The sequence below is a fragment of the Phyllostomus discolor genome, chromosome 12 (genome assembly GCF_004126475.2).
Source record: "Phyllostomus discolor isolate MPI-MPIP mPhyDis1 chromosome 12, mPhyDis1.pri.v3, whole genome shotgun sequence".
In the NCBI taxonomy this organism is placed as follows: Eukaryota; Metazoa; Chordata; class Mammalia; order Chiroptera; family Phyllostomidae; genus Phyllostomus; species Phyllostomus discolor.
In genome coordinates, this window is record NC_040914.2 from 75,977,015 (window position 1) to 76,000,090 (window position 23,076).

The window sequence follows — 23,076 nt, forward strand, 5'->3', positions numbered from 1 at the left end:
CCACCTGCACGTGGGTCCTCCTGTCTGTTCCTGTCATCCATGCTGGAGTCCAGGTGCCATTCACATGTGCCCCTGGAGAAGGGACAGCTCAGATTCCTGCAGGCTCATCGTGTGCCCCCACGGGTCATCACACGACCACCACCTGCCCTCTGAGGGACTCAGTGTTGGTGTCGCCTCGACTGTGGAGATGGTGCAAGAGAGATGCAGCAACCAGAGACCAACCAGAGGCAGGGTCTGGAGTGTACTTGACCTTAAGTCAACAGTAACGACCCTGTCAGTTCACACTTTTGAGCACTTACTGACTCGGTGCAAGTTTTCCAAGGACTTTCCACCTTTATCACTCCTAAGGAAAACTACTTAGGAACTGCATCACAACCATCATTTTCAGATCAGAAAAAATCTACTCATAGTTTAATAACAGAGAGGAGGGGGCGAGGGTCACTCAGATTTCACGTCCACCCTGCGGAGTCACTTGTGCTTGAGCTGACGGTGTCAGAGACCTCACACGGACAGAACCCCAGCGTCCCCCCTCCCGGCGGGGTTTGTGGTGAGGGTGCCAGTGCCCCAGATGGCTCCATCCTCTCCACGAGCCACGGCCTCTGGTCACCGAAGATCCACCAGATGAAAATCCCAGGGTCACGTGTGAGACAAGACAGAACCGTGGTGTCCATATTCGAGTCACGGTGGTGCTCCGGCTCAGGTGGAGGGCCTCCTCGCGGGCTCTGTGGAGACACAGAGGTGACTGACTGAGAGCGGGCTCCTTCCTTAGAGATCCCAGCCGCTCGCCATCCACAGTGAGCTCTGGGGGCATCGCTGAGGAACGGCCCTGGCCTCTACAGAAGAACCAGTGTCTCTGTGAGGAGGACAGTCTGTAAGGAGAGGGTGGCACCTGCTCTCCGACCCCAGACCCCGGGCTGAGCCCTGACCTGCCCGCACAGACACCTCTGCGGTATCAGCGCCAGGAACCTCCTTTCAGCCCTCGTGTCCTACAGCCTCATCCCCAGGTTTGCACGGGTTTTCTTCTACTAACTTTTTGACCCTTCCCTAAAACTTGCTTTGACTTCAAGAAAGATCAGCTTTTGTTCCTCATGTAAACTTCATGCATGTTGGGGAAGGCAGGCCTGCCATTTCTGTCCATCTCTGGGGCCAAGGAAACTTTTCAGAAAGTGGGAAGGCATCTACTTCTTGTTAAATAATTTACTAGACAATAAAAACAGCCCGACCCAGTCTTTACGACCTTGGACCTGGAGAGGCTTGATCTACAGGATTTCTCAGTCTGAGCAGGATTTTACTTCCTGGTCTGTGGATGGAATATCACCATACAGGAACTCTCCAGAGAAGTAGTTATAGTTTTAACAACAGATGAGAACTGTAGGAATACAGAGAAACTATTCAATATGATAAAGGCCACACATGAGAGTCCACAGCTAACAATACTCCATGGAGAAACTCTGAAAATGTTAGTAAGATTGTGAACAAGACGAGGACACTGCTTTCACCCTTTGTAGTCATCACAGTACTGAAAGTTTGGCCGGAACAACTAGGCAAGAAGATGAAATAGAAGGCACACAAATTGGAAAGGAAGAAGAAATATTATCTCTTTTAACAGATGACATAATTTTATATGTAGAAAACCCTAAATAGTCCATGTACTGTAAAAAAAACAAACAAACTGGTAGAACCAATGAATTCAGTGAAGACGCAGGAGACAAAATCAACACTCGGCACCATCTTCATTTCTTGACAAAAACCATGAACGATCCCAAAACAGAATTTAATGAAAACAATCCCATTTACGACAGTATCAGAAAGAATAGACTACTTAGCAACAAACTTAAACAGAGAGGTGGAAGTATACACTGAAAATTACATTTCTGAAAGTAAAGAAATACATGAAAAGACATCCATGTTCACGGATTGGAAGACTTCACATTGTTGGAGTGTCACTATACCCCGAAATACCCCTACATATTTGATATGATCCATATCAAAATCCTGGTGACAGTTTTGCAGAAATAGAAAAGTCCATCCTAGAATTCATATGGAATTTTTTTTTTAAAGATTTTATTTATTTATTTTTAGGGAGGGAGGGGAGGGAGAGAGAGAGAGAGAGAGAGAGCGCGAGCGAGAGAGAGAAACATCAATGTGCGGTTGCTGGGGGTTATGACCTGCAACCCAGGAATGTACCCTGGCTGGGAATCGAACCTGGGACACTTTGGCTCCCAGCCCACGCTCAATCCACTGAGCTACGCCAGCCAGGGCTAAAATTCATATGGAATTTTAAGGGACCCTAAATAGTTCTGGCAATCTTAAAAAAGAAGAACGAATTTGGAGGTCTCACACTTCCTAATTTCAAAATTCACTACGGAGCTCAGGTAGCCAAAATGCTGCAGTAGTGGCATAAAGACAGACTGCGGAGTACAGTAGAGGCCCAGGCATAAAGCCTCCATTATAGAGTGATCCCTCACCTGTAGTGGGAGTTACGTTCCAGAGAACTCCGCAATAGGTGAAAATCCATGAAGTAGTGGCATTATATTTATTGTATTATTTATATATATATTTTAAGGCTTTATAAACCCTTCCCACACTCCTATAAACCATTCCCACTCTCTTATTAACCTTTCCCACACTCCTATAAACACTTCATATGCTCTTAAACACTTTCTACACTCTTAAACCCATGTAACTTTAACAACATATAAAATTCTATATGGGTGCTCACCAGTGAAGTATACAGTCATCCCTCGCTATATCACGGCTCACTTATTGGCGGCTTCACTGTATTGCGGGCTTAGGAAAACCCACGATACAGTGAAGCCGCCAGTAGGTGAACCGCGATATAGCGAGGGACGACCGTAGTAGCAAATGGCTTTAACAAAGAAGCCAGCACCATTCAGTGGAGGAAGGACAGTCTTTTTATCAAATGGTGATGAACAACTTCTGCTGCAAACAAAGGAAGTGGACCATTGTCTTACACACAAATTAACTCAAGATGGACTTAATTCTGAAGATAAGACCTAAAATTGCAAAACTCAGAAGACAATGTAAGGAGAAGCTTAATGACACTGGATCTGGCAATGATTTCTTGAATATGACATTAAGAATACAGGCACAAAAAAAAAGATCGAAAACTTGAACTCTGCAAAAATGAAAAACTGTTCACCAAAGGACACAGTCACCAGAGTGAAAGGTGACCTATGGAATGGGAGAAAACACTCTGCAAATGATATACAGGATGCGGGGTTAATGTCCAGAATAGAGAAAGAGAAGAACTACAACTCAACAACAACAAAACCAGATAACCAGATTGGAAAACGGGCAAAAGACTTGAATAGACATTTCTGCAAAGGAGATACACAAATGGCCGATAAGCACATGAAAAGATGCTCAACATCACTATCAAAACTCTTGGGGTCAGAGCTGTTGCTTGTGATGTCGGGGGCGGCTAACTGCTCTGCAGATAACAGAGGGAACATTGCCCTGGGTGGTACCTTCGATTCCTCCAAAGGCTTCTTCAATCAGAGATAATACCTCGCACCTCTCAGCCAACTTGAGTCCTTAAAAAAGTAAGTCAGGTCTGTGCATCTGAAGACAAATGCATGACTGCGAATCTGAGTGCTCAGGGAATGCAGGGCTGCCAGCACTGTGTCTGGGAGAGAGCACAGACTTCTTCAGGTGTCGGTTAAATACCAGGGTTTAGTCCTGGGAAGACACAGGCCTGGGAGTCAGAGACCACCCACACTTCTCCTGGGTCTTCAACAACCAGCTGACTGCCTGGCCGAACAGGGACCATTCCTTCCAGCTGCACAGACCCCCATGCCCAGCCGAGTGTGTTTCCATGAGGCACCATTTATCCTAAAGACTGGGGTTCGAACAGAAAGAATACTTGGGGACTGGGAACAAGATGGTGGTCCACAGACTACTCAGACCCCTGGGCCAAGAGGTGGGTCAGACCTTCCCAGGTTAGTGTGACTGGCACAAGCCAGCGAGCCAACAAATGAGAGCAGAGTTCATGGCGTGATCTAGAAAAGGGCGAGGCAGACAGGCGGGAGCTAACTGTGGCAGAACCATGTGCTCTCGCTTGGTCGTTGAAGGCATCCTCTGTCTGCTGAGGGCAGGTGAGGCCTTGCACAGATGCAGAACAGGTGACAGAGGACAAGTGGGGAGCATGAGCCTGCTAAAATTCTGCCTCCTGCAGACCATTCGTTTTTGGTGGTCATGAGACAGAAATACGGAAAGAACTTACAGATGTCCATACGTAAGTGTATTACTGATACTCCAGGGCCAAAGACCAATTGCAGAAAGGAATAGTTTTCTCCAGAGAGCAGCAGGGGGTCTGAGACAAGGGTCTCAGCCTTCGAGAAACAGGGCTGCTTCCAAGGAATCTGCATCCAGGTGCCAGTCTCTAAAGGACTCTGGATCATTCATTCCTTCATTCCTTCACCATTCACTCCTTCTCTCCCTCACGAAAGAGCCACCAAGTGCCGGTTCCTGAGCTGGCTGCAGGTGTGGAGTGGGGAGTGAGAGGCACAGTCCTGTCACATCCAGTGGGAGTGACACCAACACATCAGGAAACAAAGAAGGGATTTCAAGTCCAGTGCAGGGAGCTGTGGGTCGGCCACAGAGGGGGAGGCCTGGGTGTTCCCAGCACTGAGTCTGATTGACACCGCAGGTAACTGGGTTCAGGAGACACACAGATTAATTCTGCAGTTCCTTTCACTCCCCGGACCAGAATCTCTCCCTCTGGGCGAGGACACCTAAAAAGACAGGGCCTGAGCCAATGGCTGGTCTAGGGATGCACAGACACCTGACAAGGCCCCCGGGGCCAGAGAGAAGGATGGGGCTGTGGATGCACACAGACCTCAAGTGACTCTGGCGAGCTGCTTGTGACTCTGCCCTAGTGACGGTGCCTCCCTGGGTCCCAGTTTCTCCTCAGTGGAGGAGGATGAATTATCTGGCTGCAGAGTTTTCAGCGCATTAACCATTAATATTCACAGTATCAGACCTAAATCTCGGGATAGGGGTGCTGCTCAAATCAGAGGCATCTGTTCCTGATTGACCCCAAGAGCGATCCCCCGGGCTGAGCCCTAGGGGTGAGGGGCTGCCCAGAGCTCTTCTCTCCTGTTTCTCCCCGAAGGCGCTGACCTTCGTCTACACTCTCCTAGGTCCCCCAGGGCAGTCTGCAAATGGCCTGGTGACCTTGTCCATCTGTGCTCCACAGAGACTCCAGGGAAGGACCAGGCCCTTCCCTGCCCACCTGTGGCTCTTGGGGCTGAGCCCTGGCTGGTGACCAGCTCCGGGGGTCTGTGACTCAGGCAGCTGGGAAATCACTGCTCCCAGTCAGCCCTGCCCACAGACCAAACCCAACCTGACACCGGCCCCCAGAATCCCTGGAGTCAGGAGCCCGGGACCAAAGGTCTAGGGAGGGGCTGACCAGGCTGAGCTTCTCTGTGAGGATCCCAGGGGCCCCTCCATCCAGGCCCCGACTGAGCCCTGCAGGTTTTCTTTCTTGGGGTCATGGTCATGGGTAGAGGCCCCAGGGCTGGGCAGAGGCTGGTCTCCCTCTGCTGAGTTAGTCCCACCAGACTGGCCCTTCCCTCTGCAGTGAATGTCTCTGCAGGGATGGACTGTGGGAATTGAACTTTCGTCTTAGGTAGTTTGTCTCCACTGAGTGTGTCCTGTACCACGTGCCCAGCCCCAGCCCAGGACATGATGCAGAGGGTGCTGGAGGCAGAGTCCAGGGCTGTCAGTCCCGTGTGGGAGATAGAATTCACTCCACCCGACACCCAGAGGGCAGAGGGCAATCACTCACAGTACACGTGGAGCCGTCCAGTTGCTCTGTCACCTTGAAAATTTCTTTTTATGGCTAGTAGAGTGTAGTACCCTGTGTCCCCCAGGGTGACATTCTGGAAGAGCAGGGATCCATTGGGGTAAATGGTCTCCCGGCTGCTGTATGCGGGTCCCGGGTGCATTTCTTGAGCATCTATTGCATATGACGCAATTTGATGGCTGCTGTCCACACTCTCCCCTTTGAACCAGACATAGCCTGCAAGAAACTCTGGCTGACCGTGGACAAGGAGAAGAGCATCCGTCCCTTCAGCAGCACTGGTCGAAACCATAGTGAGTTGGGCCGTGGTGGGCGGGCTCCAGAAGGTCAAGAGTGAGACTAGGAGGGGACAGAGAAATCGATCAACATCTGGGTCTGTGCACTGGGAAGGAAAGACGAGGCCCTGGGTGCTGGGCAGGTCTATTTCCCTCTCACCCCCGGTCTGTGTGCGTGTGTGGGTCTCCCATGGTCAAGGTCAGCAGCATGGCCACTGTTACTTCAGCACCTCTGAACCTGTTATTTTTATTGTTTCTCATACTCTTGTCCAGGTGTCTGCCTGGCTCACCCCCTCACCGCCCTTAGACCCCTGCCGACACTCAGAGGTATCCTTGGAAGAGACCTCTGCTGGCCACCTCCTTTAAAGACTTTCTGTCTTCACTCCCTGCTCTGTTTTCTCCACAATGCTTGTTGGTACCTGACATCACACCTAGATCATTCCACGTCCCTCTCCTCCCCATAGGACATGAGCTCCATGGGGGCGGGGGCTTGTGTCCCCAGGCCCCGCACTTTCTGGAGGTGTAGTTGCCCATGACTCAGGTTGGTGGTAAACACGTTCACCACCCCTGGTTGAGCCTTCCCACCCCGACATCATTTTTGATTACTGCCATCAGTTCTAAAACTTACTGTTCAGAAATTAACTTTAAAAACACAGCAGTCAAGGATTTCCTGGCCCTCACCGCTTTCCGATCATGAGAATGTCCTGTTGCTGAGATTTGCCCCATCCTGCTCTGACCCTATGTCCTCTCCCTCAGGTCCAAGCAGCAGCTCTCTGTCCCCTCTCGGAGCGCTGTCCTCCCCAGGAGACCCAACCACTCCCTGTCTCCCATCCTCCCGTCCTCCTCCAGGGATTGTCCTCTTTTTACCGGCCAGCAGGAGGCTCTGCCAGGGGATGCGCCCTGACGGGGACTCCATGGTGTCTAGTGCTTGCTCGGTCCTCCCTCTGCAAGAAGAGCTGCAGCTCCAGAACCGCTCACAGAGACCTCGGTCCTGAAGCGCGGGACCAGCTGTGCGTCCTCCCCGCACGCGCGGAGTCTCCTCCCAGGGCTGGAGTGCTTCCCCAGTCACGTGGGAGGGAGGGGCGGGTCTCTGCCCGGGACCCTCCTTCTCCCTCCCCTCCGAGTCTCCTATCCTCTTTGTGTCAACATTTCAGTTCCCTGGGACCTATGGGCGCCAATGTCTTCAGCTGAGGCTCTCCACCCCCCCCCCCTCTCTCTTTCTCTCTCTCAGGACAGCACAATCCTGTGCTGTCTGGTTCCAGGCGACCCCAGAGCCCTCTCTTACCACGTGGGACTCTTCCCTTCAGAACAGGAGCCTGGGGTCACATCAGGAATTCTTGTCACGGGATGTCACTCCCGTTGTGCATCAGAATCACCAGTGAAACTATGTAAAGCTTGGGATGCCCAGGCGACACCTTAGAAATGCCGCTTCAGCAGCTGTCTGACTAAGGAGAAGGGCAGGCCCCGCCGACACCCTGCGCTGCAGGGGTGCACAGGGAGTGCCTCCAGATCTTGTTCGAATGCAGATTCTGACTCAGCAGGTGTGTGGTGGACCTGAGAGTTTGCACACTGCCTTGGTCTCTGCTGTGTAGTGGCCGTGGGGCTGCCATCAACACAGAGAACCCCAGGGGTCCCCAAAGCAGGGGTTACTCCACTTGTGATATGGAAACCCAGCTGAGCACCGGCTCTTTCTCACGCTCTCAGATGCTCTGGGAAGGCTGGAATTCCTCCCTGGAAGAGGTCACTGAGATGACTCTGGGGCAAGAAAGGGGAAGCTGAATGGCAATGGGTGAGGGGACCTGCTTTCTCTCTCCAGGTGTCACCAGCCTGGCCTCTGCTCCCAGGACAGAGACCCAGGACTGGGTGTCTCAGGAAAACCTGCTGTCGCCAAGTGTGAAGGGGGAGGCATCCCGTGTGTCCTGTGAGGTGAACACTGGGTTTGTGAACAGGTGGCTGTGGGCACCCTGGACCTGATTCCAGATCTTGGGGACACCCCCCCCCCCAATAGCTGTTGGCTGAGCTGAGGCACAGAGCCTGCCCACGCGCTCCCTGAGGATTGGAGCCACTTCTGCCCTGTGCCTGTGGGACTTTCCTGTGGCCACTGCCTTCCCCAAGGTTGGTGCCTGGCAGGGAGTTGGGGACAGCACAGAGACTTCCCACGGAGCAGGAGTGGGTGGGACAGAGCTGGCACCAGGGAGGGGCTCAGGCGGGGTCTATGGAAATCAGGCTCTTTTTCCCTCCTAAGCCAAAGCCAGGTTTGTGTGTTTTGTCTCAATGTCACCTCCTAGAGGGCACAAGGAGACCAGCAGCCAATGTCAGGGGCTGCACCAGGGGCTCTGACCAGGCTCCAGAGGGTGCCAGTGGACCCCAAGCCCTGGGCAGAGGTGGGCTCTGACCTCCAAGCTGAGTGGACAGTCACCTGGGTCTTGGCCACCGAGGGTCCCATGCTGCTCAACTCCATCCCAGGGGCGGGTGAGCCCTGCAGAGGACAGGCACTGTCCAAAGGAATCCTGATCTAGTGTCAGAACTGTCCCCCCAGGGGGAAGTGCTGTTTCAGGAGGAGCTGTTTGTCCTCAACGTTTCAAAAGAAGGGCCTGGTGACAGGGAATTCTGAGGCTTACAGGGGAGGGCACCAGCCTGGATGGCTGATCCCCAAAATGACCTATGTGTCCCCCATCACAGCATTGGAGCATTACATCCACATCCTCTGTGTCCTTGTCATCTGCTCCAGGACTCCTCACAGGCCCCAGGAGCTGGAGCAGCTCCACATGGAGACTCAGCTAGGGGACCCTGTGGGTTCCTCTGCTACAGGAGGGGAAGCCCCCGTAAGACCCTTAGGCCCTCTGAGATGGAGGCAACCACAGACCCTGGTCCCTCCTGTCCCATCTTGCACGGGAAGTGCCCCTTGTTCCCAAGGACACCATGGGCTGGTGAGATGCCTTCAGGGCCCACAGGCAGGTGTCCCGCAGACCAGGGACCTTAGGGACAGGGAGTCATCTCCTGATTCCTTTGAAGTCAGGCTAGGCTCCTTTCTCCCCTGGTAGTAACTCCTGCGGTGGAAGATCCAGAGCTTCTTACAGGTCAGGTTTGTGAGAAGAGGAAGGACAGGCTGCTCCCGAGACCCAGGGAGACGAGACGTCACTCGCAAGGTGCACGCGGGGAGAGCTGTGATTTTCAGAGAAGGAATGGGGTCAGGATGTTACAGGACGTCGAATGCCAGGTCTTGGAGTCTCATAGAACGAGCACTGAACTCAGTATGAGATAAAGCAGTTTATTGAGAAGAGCTTGTGCACAAGGAGTCGACCGCAAAGCAGCAGCCGCGCCCCCGAGGGGCCCTTTGGATGGCTTCCCTGGGGGCCTCTGAGAGGGCGGAGGGCTTGGGCTGAGGAGGCGGCAGTTGTCCCACGACTGTCATCTGGTGGCAGTTGCTCCTGGGGGTAGCCACAAGATGTGTTCCACGGTCAGTGACCACCCAAAGGGCCTCTGAAAGGACGCTTGCACAAACCTTCTAGTTTCCTATTTGATTGGCAAAAGAACTATTTTGCAGAACATGTTGTTAAGAAAGGATATGATTGTACATTTTTTCTTTTTAGGATACAGTTAGGTTCATTTCAACCATGGAATTTTACTAAAAGCAAGAAGTCACAGGTCTCTGTGATGGACTTCTTTTGGTCAGGATGAAGCCTGGATGTTATCCTGATACTGTCCCAAGACCCCTCACCCTTAGGAGACCTGGACGAGGGGCCAGGCTCATGCCTGGGACAGTGGTGGGCACTTGCTGGCCTCCTCCCATGCTGACACCAGGGCCCCTGTGTCTATCAGAAACGTGCTCTGGCCCCAGATGTTACACAGGGTGACACGCTTCTGTTATGTGGTTTCCCTCACCCATTTAGCGTGTGTTTCTTGAGCATCCGTGAGGGTGCAGACACACGGGGCTGGAATGAGGCCTGGCTGCTGTCTCATCCTCACAGACACTGTCACCGGAGGGAGGCTTCTGTTCCGAGTCCCTCTCTGGGCACAAGGACTGGACCCCCCCCGTCTGTCATCAGGGGGTTAAGCTCAGATGACAGTGCCCTGGCTTTGCCTCCTGGTCTCACTGCAGGGCCCTGGCCAACTTCTGAACCCTTCCTTGCCCTGGGAGGCCTCGGCGCTGCTTCCCTCGCACAGGGTATTGGTCCTCAAGGTGTGAAGCGGGCAAACCCTGTGCCTCAGGTAACCCTCCCGGGCTGGACCGAAGAGCCCGGTGAGGGGATGTGGGCCCTGTAGTGGGAAAGCAACCAAGTCTCAGTGACCGCCACCTGCGGGGACTGGGGCAACCACTTCAGCAGCGTCAGGGCAGCTGGTCGGGTGGTCCCGGGATCCAGGCAAACCTGGAGGCTGGCACACCCAGGACCTGCCATGAGGTCTGGGCACACCTTGGTCCCTCCGAGTAGGAGCTGGGCTCCAGGAGCTTCTGGTTGTTTGGAGACACTGCTGGATGGTGGACATGGAGCCACAAAGAGTGCAGCCCAACCCACCGATCAGCGCCCTGTGAACTGGGGCTATAGGGGCACAGGGAGCTCCTGCAGGGTCCCCCGCCATCTTGAGGACCACGGGGCTCAGGCCTCGGGCCATCCTGCCGCTGTCCTTACGTGAGGGCCGGGGGCTGCCTCTAGTTCTGCATTTGAGGCTTAAGGTGGAAAGGAGTACTAGTTCCTACCAGGTCTTCAAACTGTAGGTAGCACATGGATACCTTTTGTAAAAAGCCTGTTACAGAAAATACTTATCCTAAGACCCACTTCTGTACATATTACAATGCACCTAAAACTACATGATATATTACTTATTAATACAAACGGGGGGGAGTATCAGATAGACCCCACCCCCCACTACAGGAGAGCAGTTACGGGGGGGGGGGGGGGCCCCGAGGGGAAGAGGAGGGAAGGGGTGAGGAGGTGAGGTTTCAGCTCATGTATCATCTGCCTCTTTTCTTAAAGGGGAAATCTGAGCAGCTGTCCAAAATGTTCACACCTGTGAAATCTCAGAGGCGAGCACACAGATGACTGTTATAACATTCTGTGTATGTAGGAAATGTTTCATGCTTGAAAGGCAGTATGTACACAGCATCTCTCCGTGTCTGTCGGAAAGCCCGTCTCTCATCTGACACCTGCCCGATGGCCGCGGAGCGCTTCACTAAACGGGGAAAGCACACAGGAAAAAGGAAGTGATGGGCATGGGCTGTTTCCGCGTTCTCTGGCTCGTGAAAAACGTCAGCGGGACCATTCCTTTACGTATGTTTTTGCATGCTTGTCTTACTATTTCTATAGATCAAATTAGTAAAAGTGAGAATTTCTCAAAGAATGAACACATTTTAAATTTGGCTAATACATCAGCATATTTCTCTTGCCAAAGTTGGATTTCTGCCTGTGACGCGCAGCATCATCTACCCTCACCGACTCGTCTGGAGGGAGGCACGACGGGCATTAAGTGAGACAACGTATATAAAATACCTGGTCCAGTGTCTGGCATATCATATGGGCTCTATACAGAGCAACTCTTATCATCACGGGCATGTGGATTTCAAGTCAGAAAACTTAAAGCTGGGAGACTCTGGTGAGAAATTTAAAAAACTGATGCATATACCTATCAGGCTAAAGTTAAAAAATGGTGGTAACACCAAATGTTGGCAAAGATGCAAATTATTCACACATTGCTTGTAGAAATGTAAAATGGTACAGCCATTCTGGAGAACTTTGGTACTTTTTTATGAAACTAAACATGCAAATACCATACAACCCAAAAATTAATTGTGCCATTGGGTACTTATTCCAGAGAAACGAAAATTTAAGTTTACACAAAAACCTGTACAGGAGTGTTCACAGCAGCTTTATTCTTACTGCCAACCACTGGAGGCAACCCAGATGGCCTGCATGAAGGCGTGTTAAACTCTGGCACAGCCACACCACAGGAGGCTACTCAGCAATAAATTTTTTTAAAAAATTAAAAAGAAAAACAACTGATATATGCAGCAATTTGGATGCATCTCAAGAGGATTATGCTGATTTTAAAAAGTCAGTTCCAAAAGGCATCATATATGATATGATGTGACTGTTTATATAACACTTTGATGTAACAAAGGTACAGAGAATTAGCACAAACGGCCGGAAGCCGCCGGGTGTCCAGTGGTTGGGGACTAAGTGAGGGCGTGAGGGAGGCAGTGAGCAAAGGGGGACGGTGGGCATGGCTACAAAAAGCCAGAAGAGGGATCCTTATGGTGCTGGAACTCTTCTGTATCTTGACTCTGGTGGTGGATCCATAAAATTTCAAAGAAAGCAATACACACATGGGCAAGTGCGCGCGCGTGCACACACACACACACAGTGTAAACTGGTGAGATCTGAATCACATGAGCGGATTGCATCAATGCTAATATTCCCCTTGTGATAGCGCACTCTAGCTTTGTGCCCAGTTAGGGGAAACTGGTTGAGGAGGTACATGGGATGTCTCTGAATTATTTCTTACAACTGTGTATGAATTTGCAACTAACTCAAAGCAAAATGTTTAATTATTTTTCAAGTTTATGATTTTTCCTTCCCACAAGATTTGAAACAGCTCTTTTCTTGTGTTCAAGGCTAGACAGACCATGTCAACCTTGTCAGTGACAGCTAGCAATTTCCTATTTATTAACTCATAATTGATCCCAATAATCCTAGGCAGTCAGCAATACCTTTACCCCCATTCTGCATATAAGGGAAGAGCCACAGAGAAGGTAAATGACTTGTCACATAGCTAGTTAGTAGCTGGGAATGGATCTGAACCCTGCGAAAATTCTCCAATAAAATGGAACTATCAAGAGTTATTTAGTTACTGTTGAGTAGAACAGCTTACTGCTTTCCCCTTACTTTTCATTCAGTGAACTTGACGGCTGTCCTACAGCAAAGATGAAGAGTTTGTGGTATCACTCCAGCTTTTGGCAATCTGATGTAACTTAGCAGCACAGCATTCCCAGAACGCAGTTGTATGAGTCAATCTTTGAGTATTTCCTGAAATTGGCTTTTTAGCCTGGTATGTAGCAAATATTCATAAGTGTGTCAGGAGTACTTGAACAAAGTATATTATGCTATAATACTATACTCGGGATGTAGCAGAGAAAAAAATAGCACACAAACGAAAATTGAGAGCAAAAAAAAAAAAGACGAGAGTAGAGTGAATTAATTCAACAACTATTCAGGTCTAATTATGTGATATTATAAACATTAGAAATAGATTATTTTCAAATACTCTTTCCATTTTAGACCCTGCTTAATCTGTGTTAATTTTCATGTATTTTAATATTTTCCGCCCTGGCTGGCATAGCTCAGTGGATTGAGCGCGGGCTGGGAACCAAAGTGTCCCAGGTTCGATTCCCAGCCAGGGTACATTCCTGGGTTGCAGGCCATAACCCCCAGCAACCGCACATTGATGATTTTCTCCCTCTCTCTCCCTCTCTCTCTCTCTCCCTCTCTCTCCCTCTCTCTCCCTCCCTCCCTCTCTCTCTCCCTCTCTCTCTCTCTCTCTCCCCACCTTCCCTCCCTAAAAATGGATGAATAAAATCTTTAAAAAAAAAAAAGAAATACTATAAAATTACTTTCATGGGAAAGTGGCTCTTCCCAAATCCAGAGGCTGTTATTTCCAAAGGCCTAAACGTGAGGATAATGAAAAAAAAAATTTTTTTCCTATACCACTTATTATTGATTCACATTATTTACTTTTATACATTGCTTTTATTTATCTTTATATTTTGTAGCAGTGTTTTATATTCATATTATCATGTTTTATATTTTACTTAATTTTTAATGAATTTTTTAATTAAAACTTTTATTTATTTATTCTTAGAGAGGGGAAGGGAGAGAGAGAGGAAACATTGACATGTGAGAGAAATATCAATTGGTTGCCTCTCACACACCCCCAACTGGGGATCTGGCCCCCAACCCAGGCTTGTGCTTTCCCCTTACTTTTCATTCAGTGAACTTGATGGCTGTCCTACAGCAAAGATGAAGAGTTTGTGGTATCACTCCAGTTTTTAGAGCTAGCTCTGACTGGGAATTGAACCAGTGACCTTTCAGCTCACAGGCCACCACTCAATCCATTGAGCTACACCAGTCAGAGCTAACTTTAATTTTTCTGATGACTAATCAGGTTGAACAACCATTCAGAAGTTTAACAGTGGACTGAGCATTGGCCTGAGAACCAAGGGTCACCATGTAGGGCTTGGTAACTATGGGCTGCAGTCACTCTGTGGAAGAGGGTCTCTATTTTTACAACTGCAAACAGGATTTAAGATTCACCTGCACAGCTGGGTGGCACTGTAACCTCATCTTCCCACCCCGAGTCCAGTGCCTGTTTCCCTTTATTACCTTCCCCTGCTCCCCAAAAGGCATGACCTGTGTGTCAGGAGGAAAGTCCCCCTCTTTCCTTCTTCTCTTCTCGAAAGCTCAGCTGATGCTGCAACCTGGGATACATCCCCTGCCTTCCTCCCTACTCCCCCCAAACATTCCCACATCCAAAGCCCTCTCCCCCTGGTTCCACAGGCCACGCTGAATGTAGGTCAGTTGGCCTTCCCGCACCCACAGACCACTCTCCCTTCCTCTCCAGCCTCACTTCCTCACCCCAACTTTCACTGGCTTCCTCTCAGTTCCTCTATCAGAACACATTCCCTTGGCCTAAACAGCCACCTCCCCCCACTGCCACCACGGGAGCCATTATCTGGAACTGGGTGCTCAATACTCTCCAGAATTTCTTTTTTCTTTTTTTAATTTATTGATTTTAGAGAGAGGAAGGGGGAGGGAGAGGCATTGTTCCACTTATTTATGCATTTATTGGCTGCTTTCTTTATGTGCCCTGACTGGAGATTGAACCCACAACCCTGAAGAATGGCACTTCGAAACCGGACCACTCTAACCCGGCCACACATTCTAGCATTTCTTTACACTTCTTTTAAATATAGTTTATTGATTATGCTATTACAGTTGTCCCATTTTCCTTTCACTCCCCTCCACCCTGCACACCCTCTCCCACCCCAATTCCCCCTCTTTAGTTCATATCCGTGTGTCATACTTGTAAGTTCTTTAGCTTCCACATTTCCAATACTATTCTTACCCTCCCGTCTATTTTCTACCTACCATCTATGCTACTTATTCTCTGTACCTTCCCCCCTCTCTCCTCCTCCCACTCCCATGTTGCTAACCCTCCATGTGATCTCCATTTCTGTGGTTCTGTTCCTGTTCTAGTTGTTTGTTTTTCTTTTTGTTTTAGGTGTGGTTATTAATAATTGTGAGTTTGTTGTCATTTTACTGTACATGTTTTTTATCTTCTTTTTCTTAGATAAGTCCCTTTAACATTTCATATAATAAGGGCTTGGTGATCATGAACTCCTTTAACTTGACCTTATCTGGGAAGCACTTTATCTGCCCTTCCATTCTAAATGAAAGCTTTGCTGGATAGAGCAATCTTGGATGAAGGTCCTTGCCTTTCATGACTTGGAATACTTCTTTCCAGCCCCTTCTTGCCTATAAGATCTCTTTTGAGAAATCAGCTGACAGTCTGATGGGTTGTGTGGTCTGTCTCGCTCCCCAGTTTCGCCTGGTCTATCTGCATGTAAATGTGGGACCACCTGGTCTGTCAGCCACCTTGTGCACCACGCCCCTCCACAATCCACTGCCTCACTGGGTCCGCCCGCTGCCGCTTTGTGTGCCTGGGTTCCGCCAGCCGCCGTTTTGTCGCAAGTCCTCTCCACCCAGCCACCTGCCCCTGCCCCTCCTACCGGTCTGGATGAATGTTTCTTCTTTAACACCTTTGGTTGTCAGACTTCCATACAGTTCGATTTTCTGTCAGTTCTGGTTGTTTTTTGTTTCTAAATTGTTGTTGTCCTTATTTTGGTTGTGTGAGGAGGCACAGTGTGTCTACCTACGCCTCCATCTTGGCCAGAGTCCAAAAGTCTCTTTACACTTTTACCACATGTTCTGCATCCCTGAGAAACATACATATAAAAGCAGGTCCTCAAATAAGATCATTTCATTAAAATGTTGATGAGATGCCACAGGGACTTAACTCTTATTTGTATCAATTAGCCTAGAGCAGGGGTGTCAAACTCATTTTCACCAGGGCCACATCAGCCTCACAGTTGCCTTCAAAGGGCCAAAATAATTTTAGAACTGTATAAATGTAACTACTCCTTAACTGCTAAGGAGTTGAATTACATTCAGCCCTTCGAAGGCAGCCACCAGGCTATGTGGCCCCCGGTGAGAATGAGTTTGACACCCCTGGCCTAAAGTAAAAGTGGTTTCGGTATACAGCCACACCTTAGAGATACTGCGGGTTCAGTTTCAGAGCACCACAATAAAGCAAATATCGCAATAAAGCGAGTCATAATCTTTTTGCTGGCCGAGGGACTTACCTTCAATTTGTAAAATACCCTACAGCTGTGAAGCACAATACAAGGTATACCTGTAGTATGTCAGTCCCCTGAAGGTCACAGAAGCCATGGACGAGGTTAAGTAAGGACTTCCTGTATTGGCTTACATTTCTCAGGTCCACCTCAGTGGCATCATTCTGTGTATCTTGCAAAATGGCTTCTGCTAACACTCTGATACACTGAATCCACTCACTGTCACTGCGGCAGAGCTACCGCTCCATCACAGCTTCTCTACCCAGCCTGCTCACCAACAAACATCTGGGGCAGTTCCGGTGTTTTGTTTATATAAACAATACGACCATGGCCATTCTGTCCCCACCTTTGTGTAGCTGAGGGAAGTTTTTCCAAGGTCACCTTCAGGTGTATAACTACTAGGCTGCAGCTTCCACCAGTCTAGATATTGACAAAGTAAGGTCCAAAGAGACTCTGCCAGTTTTCACCCTCACAGCGTCTATGAAAATGGCCATTGTCCTGCTACTTCTGTGTGGGTAGTTAGTTACATTAATGGCTGTCCTGCTGACTGATGCGTCCCTAATGCCAAATGTGCTGCCTTAAGCATTCAAGACAAGTTACTGAATGACTGGAATTTTACAGAAAGACCTGGGAGAAGGAGGAACTGTTGGAGTCACAATTAGTTCAGAGCTCCTGGTCCAGTGTCATTCACCTCAGAAATTATCTTCCTTAAGGTGGATAAAGTGGGAAGAAGGAGTGGCTGGAATGGCGAAGGGACAGCTGCTCTATCTGTCCTGGGGCACGCTGGCACTAACACCCACCTTATTGCACTTAACTCCAGGCACATGAGGACAGGTGTTTCCACCAGTGTCTCTTGTTGGGTGCAGGTTTGGTAGCTCCACTCAGTAATAGCACAGGCTCTGCCTTCTGGCGACCCGCTTCAACTCCCACTTCTTGTCACTTCACAGCTGTGTGACCCTGAGAGGTGTATTTTGATTTCCTATCGGATGGGGACGCCAAAGCTACCTAATTCACCTGGTTGTGAGGATGAAAGCCCAGAGAGCACAGTCCCTGGAACACAGCAAACACCCATGAACCACGATAAACTGCCTTGGGTTAGGGAACGGAGAACAATGGTCAATAGAAAGCAGAACGCTGTTGTGCCACTTGCAAACCCAACGGAGACAGAGAAGGAGGGGGGGGGGATGGATGAGAAAGAAGAGAGTGGTGACTACCATCAACTGTTACGGGGAGCCCCAGAGTTTCACTTACCGCATAGGTGCTCACGCGGTAACACACTTAAAGTCTTTTAAAGACAAGGAATTAAGCTCAGGTCCGCAGGCCACGCCCCTTGCAGAAGTGCGCCCGCTCAACCCCGGGTCCTCCCACACTAACTCCCCGCCGCTCCAGCACCCGGCCGAACGACACCCGGCAACGCCAGGCACACAGGACCAAGGAAGGCAGCAGACGACAGCAAAGGAGCTCGCGCAGAGCAGGACGCGCGCTCGGGGTCCGTCCCGCCGGCGCCGCTCACCCCCTCCTTCCGTGAGCGCTTGGGCACCTCCATTTCGGCGGCCCTTCTTCTGTTTCGGGCCGTTTTTTCTCACCGTGTGGGTTTGAGGAGGTACCTGGATACGCCGGAAGTGCGTTTCCGGGCCGGGCGCGGAAGTGCGTCACTTCCGGGAACGTCTCGGAATCGGGCTGCTCGGTTTTTCCCATGTCTGTGGAAGTGGAATTTGGGGCTTCGTCTTACGTCTTAGGCGGAAAAAGTGACAGGCCCCGCCGGAAAGTAGCGGACCCGCTTCTGATACTCCTCCACCCTGCATCTTTAGTCATCCTGGGGGGCTGGGCGGCGCAGCAGTTATTCCTCAGCTGCACAACCTGGCTTTGAAGTCTTTCTTCCGTGTTTGTTGTGTTTGGGCAATTTGCTTAACCCTATGTAGGTGACCCAATTGAGTGACTCCGTGAGGGAGCCACATATATTTTTCTACCTTGTACCCTTTTGATAATGAAATGATGTGGCTTCATCCGCAGAAAGATGTTCATGCGCATACAAGGACTGGCAGACCCTAAGTGAAAACAATCCGTTCTCCCACTCGAAGCTGCCAGCACTGTTAGGTCCTGAATATTAACATGGAAAAGTTGGCATTCTGCCGCCTGTCGCTACCAGCATCAGTAAGTAGAGACAAGGATTGAATATGGGCGCTCTATTTAGATGCCAGCAATCTGAGAAGACAGCTGGTTATGCACCCTAAAAACCTCTCATCTCAAGCCAGCCTTTTCATAAGGAGAAGAAAAGGGTAGGTGAGGGGTTGGGGAAAGGCTAATCAGATAAGAGTTGCAGTCAGGTAGCGATTTTCATAGTATTTCTTCACTTACTGATCAACAGTTCTTTATCTACATGAGGGCTGTTGGCTCAGATACCACCTCAGTTGCTTGCAGACCCCTTGGGGGCACAAAGGTTGAATTGCTTGTTCACCTCCTGGAAACATGTAGGTCATGTATTGCAGCTCTTGATACAAACAGCTTTCCACCTGAGTTAATCACTGAAGTCTATCAACTATAACTAAAGCTAAACTCTTTAAGTCTTGAGTTCCCCTGTCAGGAATATTGTGCTCAACAAGAAAACCTCAGCCCTGCCATTCCACTTCCTATGTGACTTTCCTCAATTGTCCTGTGTTAGGGGACTTGTTTCTTCATCAGTAGCACAGGACTAATGACACCTCCCGTCCAAGGGCAGTCAGTTTTTCAAGCCTGAAGAAGTACAGCTGCCTACTAGGAAATTATATTCTACTATTTGAAATATTTTTTTTTTATTTTTATTCATTGACTTTTGGAGAGAGGGGAAGGGAGGGAGAAAGAGAGGGAGAGAAACATCAATGCATGGGAGATACATTGATCAGTTACCTCTCTCATGCTCCCATCTGGGGACCTGGCCCACAATCCAGGCATGGGCCCTGATTGGGAATTGAACCGGTAACCTTTCGTTTACAGGCTAGCACTCAATCCACTGAGCCACACCAGCCAGGGCTAAAATATCTTAATAAATGGGAAAACAATGCGTAGGACATGGAATACTATGGTTGGAACAGAGTAGAGTGAAAATGTTTATTCTTGGATGATCGCTTCTAATCAAAGAAATAGGACAACTTAAGGGCAATCACAAGCAAACATTGGGCAAAGGGAAAACATAAATCAAAAAATGACCTTGCTTCTTTGTGGGTGAACAGCAACAGAGCTCAACCTTAAAGAAATTATCTCAGATCGAATCAATGTACTAATCATTAAACAGCCAGGAAGGAATGCTTTTCCAAACAACTCCAAGCTTATCCAGAAACCTTGTTCTTTAAGAAGAAAATGAAATTTGGGGACATTATGGGATGAAAAGGTAGAACAGGATTCTGACTGCACAATCTCCAGCACTGCCTGTCAGAGAATAGAACACCCATGATGATTAAAAGAAGAAGAAGAAAAAAAAAAAAAAAAAAAAAAACAGAAGCTGACCAAAATGGAGCTGCAGAATTTTGAAGAAACCTGCCTCCAGACATAATCATCTTTGACAATGAGCTATAAAAGTCCAAATCCTGACTATTGCCCTGCAGAAACATTACTTTCCTTCTAGTGCAATATGACTTGAACAACATGCTTAATTCTTTTCTAATTTTCTAAGAATAAATGTAACCTTGAGGCAATGCACTTGAAGCAAGATGGACCTTTAGTCACAGTACACTTGTCTGCAATACCTTACAGTAGCACCCTCTTAAGGACCACAAAAGGGGAGCACATTCCCTATTGAAGATTTAGAAGGCTCTGGTAGTGAGGGGCTTGATACTTTTATTATCCAAAAAAATCTTGAAGCTGAATCGGAAGGTTCTTGGATTATTATCATGGTGACTTACATGTAAATCAAAATTCTCATTATGAGAAAGAAAGGGAATAGAACATTTAAAATGAGACCAGATTCCTAAAATAGTAAGACGATTAAGTACTGGGTTCTATTGTAGTGAAATTCACATTTTTGAAACTTTAATGGATTATTTTAAATCTAATTATATATCATTAATTTTCAAGTGTCCTTTTGTGTGGTCAGGTGCTCTCTGCCATCTTCAGGTTGAGATCCAGAAGGGACAAAAGTATTAGTAATGGACCTAACTAACTGCTAATTTACTGTCACCACCAGTAATCAGTATAATTGGGAAGTTCTGTCAAGCGTGGTATAGGTAAGGTCGTTCTTTGCACGTTTCCTGTATGTACAGTAAGAAAACTAAATCTGTCCTGGCTGATACGGCTCAGTGGATTGAGTACCGGCCTGCAAACCAAAGGGCTGCCATTTGGATTCCCAATCAGGACACATGCCTGGGTTTTGGGCCAAGTCCCCAGTAGGGGGTGTGTGAGAGGCAACCACACATTGATGTTTCTCTCCCTCTCTTTCTCCCTCCCTTTCCCAACTCTAAAAATAAATTTTAAATCTTTTTTTAACAAAAGAAAGAAAGAAAACTAAATCTGTCCACCTATTACACAGAATTCTTGGGAGGATCAAATGAAAACTTAAGAAAGCTTAGAAAAAGAAAAATACAAATTTAAGAGATTCTATGTGCTGAAAAAATGAGGTCATGATTTGAGCAGGCTGACAATCATGTCATTAACTGGATACTACAATGTGTGGCCTTTTGCCAGGTCCCCTGAGATACAAAACAGTAGACCCAGCCCCAGCCTCAAGGTTTTGTTCTAATGGGAAAACATGATGTTCCTCAAATGCTTTGTGAAATGAAGCAAAGGATTAAGGAAGTAGGGAGAAGGGAGAAAGGAAAGGAAAGAGAAAGTGTTACAGGGTGCATCCAAGAGGGGGGCCCCAAATAAGCATTTGAAATGGGGTCCAGAACTTAAGGTGTCCAGGAGATTTTGGGATGTCTCCATCCCCACCCCCCGGGGTGTGGGTTGGGGGAAGCGACAAATGGAGCAGGGCCATTGAGAGCTGTTTAGCATAGCAACAGCCTTGTAGCTAAGCTCTGGCTGGTCATTTGGCGTATCTATAACCTTTGACTGGTTGCATAGATATGTTAAGTAGCTGTGATCAGCTCTAAGCCAGGGGAATGGAAGTAACTTCCCACCCAGATGTAACTGGGGGGAGGGGGGGTCCCCTGCGTTACAGCGCCTGCGTGGGAGCTCAGAGAGGACTGGCTCCAGGACATGGGGCCACGCCTGCCCAGACTCCTTATGGCAACCCAGTAAAGCTGGAAGGATACGAGTTCTGGCATGTGAAGCCGAGTGTGGGAGGAGTCGGAAATGGGGCTGCAGAAGAAGATTGGCCGCGGGGATTTAAAACCCAGACTTGGCGGCCATTGAGAGGAGGAGAACCATGCTGCTTTAGGAAGGAGAGCCATGCGCAGCCCTGAGGAGGAAAACCATGCTGCTTTGAGGAGGAGAGCCATGCGCAGCCCTGGAGGGGAGAACCATGTGGCTATGGAGGTGCAGAGAAGATCACGGCCATTGGAGAGAGAGCCACACAGCTTTAGCAGAGTGAAGACTCCCACAGCCCTGAGAGAGGGAGAACCACGCGGCAGCCCTGAGAATGTGAGCCATGTGCAGCCCGGAAGAGGAGAACCATGCTGCTTTAGGAAGGAGAACCACGCGGACTTGACAGAGTGGAGACTCCTGCAGCCCTGAGAGAGGGAGAACCACGCGGCAGCCCTGGAGGAGAGAACCATGCAATTTTGGCAGAGTGGGGACTCTCCCTTCCTGCAGCCCTGAGAGAGAGGACCACGTGCCTGGCAGAGTGGGGACCCCCACAGCTTTAGAAGGGGGAACCACCACCTGGTTTTAGAAGAGATCCTGGCGACTCAGCTGAGGGTGCTGGGAACCCAGGGAGCTCTCCCAGTCGAGATGGAGTTCTAACTGGGAAGAACCAGAGGACTGCCTGAGCCATGGACTTCTATTTCCTTTCTTGAGATACGGTACTCTGGACTGGGCAAAGGGGGAAGGAAGGAAGGAAGGACTGTGTGTTTGTGGGTGTATTTAGGGACTTTGGGATTTTGATAAAGACATTAGGTCACTACTTTAAGTTAGTATAGCATTAAATAAACATTTCCTTTCCTTTTCACGAATCTCTGGCATTGAGAGACGTCTTTCCTAGGGCGGCGGACATAACGGACCTGGGGCCTTCTTTCAATAATAGTATATCATTCCAGGCCCCCCTTGTTGTGTTCTGTAACAAAAGGAGACAGTGACATCCAAGGGAAAGAGTGAAATAAAAACTGTTATTTCATAGATTTTGTCCATTTTCTAGTTGTCTGAAGGAAAAGGATAAATTCAGTCTCATTGCTCCAGTGTGGCCAAAAGCAAAATTCTTTCCTCCTTGGGGTTAAAGAATGCTGATTAATGTCCAGGTATTTGGAGATCTTTTTGTTGTTTATTTCTAACTCAATTAATTTAAGATATCTAAGAGTTTAGTGCTCTCAAGTTCCCTTTAAATACAGCTTCAGGTGCACCTTACAATTTTTAACATGTCGTGTTTAGATTTTCATTCAGTTTAAGGTACTTCTTTTGATTTGTAGACCCCTGGCTTGCTTAGAAGCGTGTTATTTAGTTTC

The 23,076-nt window shown here is 48.8% G+C and overlaps 1 protein-coding gene across 1 annotated transcript; it reads right to left on the reverse strand.

Annotated features, from left to right (window-relative positions):
- Nucleotides 1-381: 381 nt before the first annotated feature.
- LOC114488408 (carcinoembryonic antigen-related cell adhesion molecule 8-like) lies at nt 382-7,195 on the reverse strand. The gene is made up of 3 exons (XM_036012372.1): nt 6,970-7,195; nt 5,813-6,166; nt 382-722 (listed from the first exon to the last, which is right to left on the reverse strand). Coding segments are annotated over exons 1-3 (405 nt in total). The 5' UTR covers nt 7,019-7,195; the 3' UTR covers nt 382-720.
- Nucleotides 7,196-23,076: the final 15,881 nt, after the last annotated feature.

Excerpts from the sequence above, each read along its gene's own strand:
- LOC114488408 (XM_036012372.1), bottom strand. The coding sequence starts at position 7,018 with ATGGAGTCCCCGTCAGGGCGCATCCCCTGGCAGAGCCTCCTGCTGGCC. Across the intron at positions 6,167-6,969 it reads GCAGAGCCTCCTGCTGGCCG|TCTCACTCTTGACCTTCTGG; the intron begins GTAAAAAGAGGA and ends GTCCCCTCCTAG.